Below are 11174 nucleotides of genomic sequence, written 5' to 3' on the forward strand. Positions count from 1 at the left end.
TATAAGACGGGGGGAGTTAACAATTTAGAATGGGGCAAGCACATTTTAAATCTTATCCTCAGTACTTGTTAAAACACATTATTTTCCATTAACTTTCAAAAACACAAATATTTTTATTTGGAATATGATAGAGGTAATTAATAAAACTGGGCCAGCAGCCACATAATTCCATTTGTGTTATTCAAGACATTTAAATTCAGTTACTATAATCTGGAATTATTGAAATATGAACTATGAAGCCACTGGATTGTTATAAAAATCCATTTGGTTCACCATTGTTCCTCAGAAAAAAGTCTGCCATCCTCGCCCAATCTGGAGTGTACAAGAACAGGACTAGGCCAGTCGGCTCCACCTTTTAATAAGATCATGGCTTTCCAGTCTTAACATCAACTTTCCTCCTCCTCATATCCCTTGTCTCTCTTGTAGGAACTATGTATCCATGTGTACAGCACACAGAAAATAACACAAGAGTTGGTGTTCATTTTATAGCTGAAAAAAGGCTGTGTATCATTTAAATCTATGATTCTTCTTTTACAGGTAAAGAATGCTTCGATTACTTGATTTTAGTAACAATGCAGTGAAGACAGGTGCGTACACTTTACACCCATTAGTATTTAGAATACAGCAGAAGGGTTACTCCACCTGTAATCTTTGGCATGCCTACTCTACATGTATTATTGGATCCCAGGGCAACCATGGGTGGAAGTTAATGGTGGTTAAGAATAGTCCTTGTACACTGGTACCATCCCCCAACTATTTTTCTGCTGCATTGAGGCTGCTTCCTGCACCCATGCAGAACTTGTTGATTCATTAAATTTACCAATAACTTTCTCCCTGCCCTCAAATTCACCTGGACTATCTCCCTGACACCTCTCTTCCCTTTCTTCATCTCTCTGTCTCCATCACAAGGGATAGACTATTGACTGACATATAATAGACAATAGGTGCAGGAGTAGGCCATTCGGCCCTTTGAGCCAGCACCGCCATTCAATGTGATCATCCACAATCAGTACCCCATTCCTGCCCTCTCCCCATACCCCCTGACTCCGCTATCATTAAGAGCTCTATCTAACTCTTGAAAGCATTCAGAGAATTGGCCTCCACTGCCTTCTGAGGCAGAGAATTCCACAGATTTACAACTCTCTGAATGAAAACGTTTTGCCTCATCTCCGTTCTAAATGGCCTACCCCTTATTCTTAAACTGTGGCCCCTGGTTCTGGACTCCCCCAACATTGGGAACATGCTTCCTGCCTCTAGCGTGTCTAATCCCTTAATAATCTTATGTTTCAATAAGATCCCCTCTCATCCTTCTAAATTCCAGTAAACTACAAACCTATCGACTCCCACAGTTATCTAGACTACACTTCCTCTTACAAAGACATTATCCCCAACTCTCAATTCCTCTGTCTCCACCTCATCTGCAGCCAAAATCCAAAATGTCTTTCTTTACTAAACATTGTTTCCCCCCTGCTGTCATTGACGGATCCCTCATTCACATCTACTCTGTTTTAAGGTTCTGCCCTCTCTCTCCTTCGCCCTAGGAATAAGGACAGGATTCTCCACCAGCCTCTGCATCCAACTATGACATTTCTGTCACCTGCAACGTTATCCCACCACCAGTCACATTTTCCCATCTTCACCCCTTTTCACCTTCTTCAGAGTCTGCTCCCTCTGCAACCTTGGTTCACTCATCCCTTCCCACCCAAACCACCCCTCCCCAATTTTGACATTCCTTTCTTCGTATTCCCTCTCTTCAACTGTCCTTATTCACCTATCGACCAGAAAATATAAATAACTTGTACTTTGACAACCCTTGCCTCACCTGATTAGAGATATTTTTTTTGTCTTATCTATCTTTTCCCAACCTTTTTGCGACTTAAACCTAATTTGGTTTCTCTGTTCCGATGAAGGATTTTTTGACTCGCAACATGAACTCCCTCATGCAGAATGCTGCCTGACCTGAGTATTTCCAGTATTTTCTGTACTTATTAAAGAAAAATGAAATAACCCTAATATTCCTGTGTTTGCCCTGATCACGAAAATAATCTTCTATTGTTTTCCTAATTGTTCTTTGCTACGTATAACCACAGCATTGGCATTCCTTCTCTAATTACCAGTACTTTCTTATCACTCCATCTCCTGTTCTTATTGAGGAACTCTATACACATACTAAGTACAGACTGTGTTCAGTTCTTTGAGCAGGGGTTCCACTTGGTTTCAGGGCCTCTAGTAGCATCTCTGATGGTGTCTGTGTGAATTTGGCATCTCTGATGATGTCTGTGTGAATTCGGATTGTTGGCATCTGGGTCTAATATCTACTCTGATTTACAGAGTCAGAAGGGGAAGGCAAATCAGGGTTTTGAGTGTGTAGGAAGGATCTGCAGATGCTGCATTAAACTGAAGATAGACACAAAAAGCTGGAGTAACTCAGCGGGACAGGCAGCATCTCTGGAGAAAAGGGATGGGTGACGTTTCCAGTTGAGACCCTTCTTCAGACTGGTTAGTGATAAATGAAACGATAGATATAGACGATGTGGAGTGATATAGAGCAATGAATAAAAGATATGCAAAAAAGTAACGATGATAAAGGAAACAGGCCATTGTTAGCTGTTTGTAGGGTGATAATGAGAAGCTAGTGCGACTTGTGTGGGGGAGAGGTAGAGAGGGAAATGCTGGGGTTACCTGAAGTGAGAGAAATCAATATACCACTGGGCTGTAAGCTGCCCAAGCGAAAAATGAGATGCTGTTCCTCGAATTTGCATTTAGCCTCACTCTGACAATGGAGGAGACCTAGGACAGAAATGTCTGTGCAGGAATGGGAAGGAGAATTAAAGAATCCGGCAACCAGGAGATCAGGTTGGTGCAGGCGGGGTGAGCAAAGATATTCATCGAAACGATTGCCCAGTCTACGTTTGGTCTCGCCGATGTATAAGAGTCCACATCTTGAACAACGGATACAGTAGATGAGGTTGGAGGAGGTGCAAGTGAACCTCTGCCTAACCTGAAAGGACTGTCGGGGTCCCTGGACAGAGTCAAGGGAGGAGGTATAGGAAAGGGTGTTGCATCTTCTGCGTACCTGAGGATGGGGTGGTTTAGGTGGGAAGGGATGAGTTAACCAGGGAGTTGCAGAGGGAACGGTCTCTGCGGAAGGCGGAAAGGGTTGGAGATGGGAAAATGTGGCTAATAGTGGGATCCCGTTGATGGTGGTGGCAATTTCAGAGGATTATGTGGTGTATGCGATGGCTGATGGGGTGGAACGTGAGGACTAGGGGGACTGTGTCTTTTGCGACTAGGGGAAGGGGGAGCAAGAGTGGAGCTGTGGGGTACCGAGGAATTACGAGTGAGGGCCTCGTCTATGATGGGAGAGGGGAATCCCCGTTCCCTAAAGAATTAGCGTCTCCAACAGACAACATTTGCATTATGTTCCTCTTCTGGGCAATAAAAATATAGAAGCTCAGCTCTCTAAAGACACATGATGATGGTGACATATCCACCCTCCCATCAACCTGTCAACCAGTCCTGTTTGCAGCCGACCGCTTTATCAGAAGCCAAATTCATATTAGTTTTTCCCTTGCTAACGTTACGGGCTCAACCTGGAGCCCATCGAGATAACCAAAATGTTTAAAGCTGGGAACTTGACTCTTTTCAGATTCATTTCCCAAGCATTCATATCCAGAGACGAATACTGATTACAGTACCCTAATAGAGACTTGCAAAAGATATATGCAGGAATAAAACAATGTTGTGTACTGCGGTCCTGTGAATGGAGCCGAGAAACCTGTTTCCTCTAGAGAGTGATCGACCTTGGCAATTGGATCGTTGTTTCACCTGCAATTTATGGGTGCATATATAATTTAAAAATCAATTGTCAAATGAAGGATGAGGTACGAATATTGGTGTTAGTTTCAAAATTTTTAGTCGTTCAACAAAGCAACTCCAGCAATGTAGTTTGAGTGTACTAGAGAAGGGGAAGGTTGTTTCAAAAGATTGTTTTTCATTCATTTTCTGCCTGACAGCTTTCAACCCTGCTCATTGTCCATTTCTTTCCCTTTGGAGAGGCTCAGTGGCAAATTCCCTTTGTATTCCAAAGTTATGGATCATGTAACACATAGTTATGAGCACTCATTGTGACAGTAGTAAAATACTCCTCTCAAACTTCACACAATAGAGCCACTATTTCAGGATGCCATGGTTAGTCAGTCAGAACCCTTGTTGAGTGGCTCTCATTAGTTCAGTGTTCTGGATCTGTGCTTGGGCTCCTGACAGGAGGCAAAAGCTCTTGATCCCTGCTAGTCACCTTACTGTTGTGGTCTATCTGAAACAAAGAGCCTATTGAGATCTTGCATCGTTCCGTTGGCTTGAGGTCCCAAGTAAATTCCTAATGAAAACTTTGGTTCTTGATGGGAAGCATTATAATCTGTGTGCCTAAACTCCCTGAAATTCAGTGCAAATGGGAATACTGCATTGGGTGATAATTCAAGTGTTTTTGTATTCTAGCCTTTTGTGAGGAAGCTAATGAGTTATTTGAATCAGTGAGCTGGTGGATTGCTGTGTACATAGCAAACCGTCTGAAGTTGCTAATGTAATTAGAAACAGCCAGATCATTTGCAATTATCTTCAGCCAGAATAGTTTAGTGTGTGTAGCCAATTCATTTATTCCGCATATTCCACAACTGCCCATGCATTTAGCTGACCTGTTCAGAACAAATGTAAGTAACATAGATGAAAAGTTGCTAGATAAGTTATATTTTTTCCAAAATATACTGAGCACAAAAAGGAGGTAAACACATTCTGACCCATTATTACCTCTTGGACAAAAATGATGAAAGTGGTTCTTGACAGTCCTAAAAATTCTACAGAAACAAGATATTTGGGTCAGATAGTATCTGTGGAAAGAGAAACAGAGTTAAAAATTTCAGGTCAATGATCTTTCATCAGACCTTATGAACATGTGGTTCTGACCTTGTATTAATGGGTGAGGGCCTGAAAAATGAAATTAACAATTTACTGTATTAGGCCCATTAACTTTTCCACTATGCCCAATGTAATCCTATACTTTCAATCGGATGAAGTGGAAACCTGGAGAAAAGTATTGTGGTTTATCTTTAAATGAGTTGATAATATCTGTTATGATGTCATAAAGCCTGTTACATTAAGTGTATTGCATTAACTATTGCTCTTTAATTTATGAATTTTCACTAAGTCAATGGACTTATTCAAATATCTGTATTTAATTTACAAAGCTATTTTTTCCTGCAACAAATAACGCACTATTCTTCCTGAATAGGAATATATTGTGCCAAAATTGCTTTTTGCCCAGTCTTATTGATGTGCGGAATATTATTTAACAAAAACCCTTTCCAGGAACATGTTAATTTTGTAAATCATACGGAGACTTTAGTTAGAGGGTCTTGCCCCTTTATTGACCTCTGTGCACTCATTACATGATTGCATAGCCAGAGCTTTAAACCTGACCACTGGCTGGTCGGAATACCTATCTGGCTTTGGACAAAATTTAATTCAAAGTTATGGTCTCCATGGCTGCCCATTGAACAACCCTGGCTTCCTGCCCCTGATGTTTTCCTGCTCTGGAGCTTGTGCACATCATCCACGTAACTCCTTTTGGTTCTTAATAAGTAATGCCTATGGCAGTGGAAACTGACCTATCGAATTTTAAACACTGAGGAAAGAACAAAAATGTTCAGTATTTTGAGGTTTGTTCATTTAATATAAAATTTTCTTTTTCAGGGACACCAGATTATTTGGCAGACAAAACAGAAAATTACTGAAAACCTTTTGATTGGAATCAACAAAATCTGCTGATACATTCATGTTGTGGTGTGCTTGATGGACACTGTAAACTTGTGACAATCGTAACTGAATCCTTACATTCCGTGAAGGAAGTTACTTTAATGATACTTTCTTCCCCAAAGTTAATCTTACGTTATGGTTTCAAGGTGAAGTCATCAGTCCAATGATTTTCTGTGTATTTTTGGCTTGAGAGTAATGTTATATCATATGTCTCCAAGTGATAGTTTTTTGTCTACTTTGTCATGTTCTCTCCTGTGTGCATTTATTGAATATAATGCCTTGAGCAGTGCTCTAAGCTGCTGTATTATTTCCAATCACCACTATGACAATCACGAATGTATAATCCTTAAGGTTTTTCATAATGTGTCTGCCCTCATAGCCAATTGTGTTTAATAATGGATACCACACACTGTAATTGATGAAATATTACTGTTCTACCATATTAAAACCTGTAGCTTACCTAGAAGATATTCACTGTCAGAAAAATATTCAAGCAAAAGGTAAAAATAGTGTTTTACGTTTAGAAGCATGCCCCAATAAGAATCTTCTGTTTATGTTCTTTCCCTTTTTTTAAATGATTTTTGACTGCTATGCAGGGTATGCTGCCCCACCTGAAATTCCTAATAATGTTGCCAAGAGCTCTTAAATTGATAAATCTTGATAAGAATCTGAGCTGAATGGGTCTTGCATGCATGCACTGAAATTCAAGTTATGGCAGCAAACAGATAAGGTTTACCTTGAACGATTAAGCAATAACATTGCTAGAAGTCGGTTTTCTTAATGTTATCAATGAAGAAACTGGAAAAGAGTAGGCTGGCCATTTTGGCCCTTTGAGTCAGCTACTTCCGTATTCAGTATGATCATGGCTAACCTTCTGTCTCAATATCCAAATTCCTGCTGTTACGATACACCTTGGTGTCCTTTGTATCTATAAATCTCATTCTTAAATCTCTTCTATGGATGATTCCACACGTGCACTATTTTCTGATTGAAGACATTTCTCATCATCTTGACCCTCAATGTCTTACCCCTGTATCTTGAGGCAGTGATGCCAGTCCTAGACTCCCCTCACCAGAAAACATCTTGCCTGAATCCTGCCTGTGAGGCCCTGCCAGATTTTTGTTGATTTAATTCTTCTTGTTTAGTATGAATACATGCTTGGTTGACCCAATCTCTTTTTGTATGAGGATCCTGCCTTGGGAATCAGTCTGGTGAACCTCTGCTGCATTCCTTGTATGGTAAGTTTGTCCTTTCTCCAATAGGAGGCAAAAACTGCACACACTAGTCCTGATGTGATCTCACCAAGACCCAGTATAATTTTAGAAGTTCCATGTGACAGAGGATACAATAGATCTTGATGCATTATTCTCAGAAATAATTTTGTACAAATCTTCAGTCATTATGTCTCATACAATTTGGGCTTCGTGGAGCAAGATTAAAAGTTATCTTGCAAAGAACATTTTTCTACATGCTTTGGTTTTAGTTTCCTAATTTTTCCTCATTAGACATTCACTGTACAAAATAGATAATGCTGTGAATAAATTGATGTCAACATTGTCCCGAGAATAGAATGTTTATTTTAAGTCAATAAGCACTTTGAAGTATATCTGAGAAATTCAGACTGTTATATAATTCCACCTTTCGATTGTTGTCTTTAATCCCATTCACCTCAGATTATCATTGAAATGTATTGATTTCTGGAAGATCAAGAATGTTCAGCAGTGGTTTGTTGCTGTATCTTGGAAAAGTTTTGCTAGAAGTAACAATTAAATTGTAATTTGCAGACTTTGCCTATCACTGAAGTTATCTAGCCACTAATTATTCCGCTTATCCCTTATTTTAAATGTTAATTATGTCCTCTATCTTTTGTTGCAGAGTAAGATTTAAAAATTTAGTTTGGTGCCTCTGAAATTTCTTCTATTGCTTCTCTTAAATCAAAACACAAGCTGTTATCTGGACCTGACAATTTGACCATTCTCCCAAATGCTCGATCTTTTAATTTGGCTTTACCACAATTATCCCATTCAGAGTTTTGCATCTGCTTGCCTGAACTACAACAATGATATCATCCCTCTCTATTCTAAAGACTGTCTCAAAATATTCAAGACCCTTTCCATATCCTCTACCTTCATGCACTTCTTTTTGCTCAGTTATCCTTTTGTGTTTTATGTACGTATAGCACCTTTCGGATTTTTTGGTTTTACTTGTTTTTTTTATGTGTTATTTTTCTAGCTTTCACTGTTGCTCTTTATGTATTTTTAAGGCTTTCTACTCAACTAAGTGCACGGTGTCTGATACAAATGTAATTTTTTTGCCACTTTCATCTGTGCACCTTGACAGCCTTGTTCTTTGTGGGTAAGCTTTTACCCAGTAAATCAGTAGCTGCTTCTAGTTGACCTTTGCTGAATCATTTTTAGTGTAGTGAAATTGGCCTTCATCCAATTTAATGCCCTTTATTCCTACTTTATCATTGTCCTTTTCCAAATCTCAGATTTGGAAATATGATCACTGAGCACAAAAGCCACCCTCATTGATGCTCCTTCCATTAGCCCAGCTCCATTCTCAAAACCTAAAGCTAGAATTGCATCCCCTTCTAAGCAACCCCACATTACTGAGGTGAACCATTGACAAAAATTGTCAGTTTGTTGCTTCTTTCGCATTGTGTTTAGTTATTTTATTTCTCACAAGACTTCTGCAACGGTGAATTCTTACTCCGTGTATCAGTTTATTTCGTTGTGAATTTTATAATGGTGAATTACATGAGGGTAAACTGAACTGACTGATGTTCTCCTGAATGCAGTTTAAGAATGACCTGCCCTCATCTGTTTTAAATTGACAGCATTTTGATTTGTTTATATGAAATGAAATCCCCAATAATAACTGCCCTTGTCATTTGCACATGACTAAAATATGCTCTCAGGTTTATTCATCTACCTCCTAAGAATTTAAACATCGTCTCCTGATGTATTGTCCTTCCTCGCAACTGTAATTCCTCCTTTAACCAATATTGCTATCTACTTTCCTATTGTTATTCTCCCACTATCATGTCAGAAGACACTGTCATCAGAAATGTTAAACACAGTTTTTGCTCCAATCCATATTTCTGTGTTAGTTATAATATATGTCCATGTCTATCAGTATTTTCAGCTCATCCTGTCTTATTGACTATATTCCTTGCATTAGGCATATACTATTAGGGACAGCTGTAGTCTCAAAAGAATTCTGCCTTTCAAACTCTCTTGCTTTTCCATTTTTGCCATTCTCGTTTTTCAATCATTGCTGAGATCACAAGCCCACTTTTTTTATTTAAAAAATATATAATTTACTCTTTGAAAGCATCCGAGCTATTATTTTTTTCCCCTCTGAAACGTTCAGTTACTCTTGAGAAAATGAATGCGTATTCATTCTCTTATTAGATTTATAATAACTATACAGTATTTATCAATCCTGTTTTTGGTTTCTGCCACATGGGGAAACATTCTATCAAAAGAAAATTCTGATCCGTGTATCTGTAATCTTCCAATTCAGATATCAGCATTATTAATTGATTTAGCATTTTACTTAAGTGCAGCTTTAAATAATATGAAGATCAAATACTATACTCCCTATTTAAATGATACGTGACCAGGTTTCAAACGCAGCTTGACTACTACTGAATTCTATACCCCTAAAAATAAATCCCAGTGTTTTATATGGTTTTTAATTCCTTTGCTGACCTAGTTTTGTTAATGATATTTCACTTTTAATCTTGCATCTGTTTGGTCCTCTACGAAACCACTCCTTATCCCCGCATTCATTTTATTTATTTTCTGAGGTCTGGGTAATATTTCTATTTAATATATCAAAGTGCTGCACCTCACATTAGTTGCAAGTCCAGTTTTTAAAGCTTCCAAATGATTTTTCAATATTCGAATTGTTCTAAATTGTAACAAGTCATTCTCTTTCTTAGTATTAGTTATATCCCTTAGTTTGATATCTTCAAATTGTCCCAAATTATTAGTGTGAGTTAAAAGTAACAGTGGTTCCATTTTTTGATCTGTCTGCCTTCCTCTATTGTGAATAGTTATTTTTCCCAACTGATGTCCACATTTAAACTAATTTACTGTCTGTTTAGATAGAGAATCCTTGAATCCACTTGATCTAGCCTTTAGATATGAGCCTGCTGTGTGTTATCCTTTCAAAAGAGTTGTCATTTGTTTTGTATTTGCAAGTCAGTGAAATATATTGAAAAATCAGAAAGTGCAGAATTATGACCTGAAATAAAAGCAAAATGCTGAAAATATTCAGCAGGTCAGCAAGCATCTGTGGAAAGAAACAATGTTAACCTAAATTTAAAATGTTAATTTGTTCTTTTCCAAGCTTCTGACTTGCTGAATACTGAAAGCTATTTTGTCGTTTAAACTTACAATTGAAGATATAATCAAAAACATCCTTCTTGTTTGTCACTTAAAGTCAAATTGAGTAAAAACTGCCTGTTCAGAACTATAATTTTCTTGTTTCATCAATCACTGAATTAAACTGTTTACTAATTATTAGTTCAGACTTGGTCTCAAATGTTTACGAAACTCCTGCCTTTTGCTTTCCTTTCTCCTTTGCTTTGTCCATCCTACTTGTAAAGACTTGTAACTGCATCATTTTGATGGTTGTGCACTGGCCTTTCATCTGTAGGATCTTGAGTCAGTTCAGCGACAGAATGAAAGTTTTTTTTTGTGTAGCACTGGAGTAAATTTGTTTGGTAGTTGGAGGCAATTCTTGGTGGAAAACAGTCTGTGGTACAAACCTTTTCTGAATTGGTTTCAAATGTCACTCCTGCTTCGAACAGAGGATTGCCACTGAGGCAAAAGATGACGTGCTCCTCTAAAGCTAATACTGAGAGATATTGTTCAGGTAGACTAGAAGGATATTGTTCTCCATCTAATCCTTGCATTACTTGATCTGGAATGTTTGATTTTAATCCTGATTATATAAATGAGATTTGTCTAGAAATGTTATTGTGTACGTCTGTTATTAAGCATCAAGTAATTGAACTTTGGTTGTATTATATTTAAGCTGCAAAAACTTTGCTGAACCTCACCAATTGAAATACAGGCTTCTGTGAACTGTGTCACACATGCAAAGAATATATAGACAAACATCATTAAAATTGAATTTAGAAAAATCATTACCTACTCTCAAGGAAATTTAGATTTTTAGTTATAGCGCGGAAACAGGCCCTTTGGCCCACTGATTTGGGGCCGACCAGCGATCCCCGTACACTAACAATATCCTACACTAGGGACAATTTACAATTTTACCAAGTCAATTAGCCTACAAACCTGTAGGTCTTGAGTATGACAATAGACAATAGGTGCAGGAGTAGGCCA

The 11174-nt window shown here is 38.2% G+C and overlaps 1 protein-coding gene across 4 annotated transcripts in view; it reads left to right on the forward strand.

The window, feature by feature from the left end:
• Positions 1-10829, forward strand: part of LOC144605856 (protein-tyrosine sulfotransferase 2-like) — a 47662-nt gene extending 36833 nt beyond the window's left edge. For all 4 annotated transcript variants that reach the window (XM_078421468.1, XM_078421467.1, XM_078421471.1 and 1 more), the window contains 2 exons: positions 538-587; positions 5749-10829. In XM_078421468.1, the coding sequence (XP_078277594.1) occupies positions 538-561 (24 nt within the window). In that variant the 3' untranslated portion in view covers positions 562-587; positions 5749-10829. The remainder of the gene's footprint in view (positions 1-537; positions 588-5748) is intronic.
• Positions 10830-11174: the final 345 nt, after the last annotated feature.

The sequence above is a fragment of the Rhinoraja longicauda genome, chromosome 25 (assembly GCF_053455715.1).
Source record: "Rhinoraja longicauda isolate Sanriku21f chromosome 25, sRhiLon1.1, whole genome shotgun sequence".
In the NCBI taxonomy this organism is placed as follows: domain Eukaryota; kingdom Metazoa; phylum Chordata; class Chondrichthyes; order Rajiformes; family Arhynchobatidae; genus Rhinoraja; species Rhinoraja longicauda.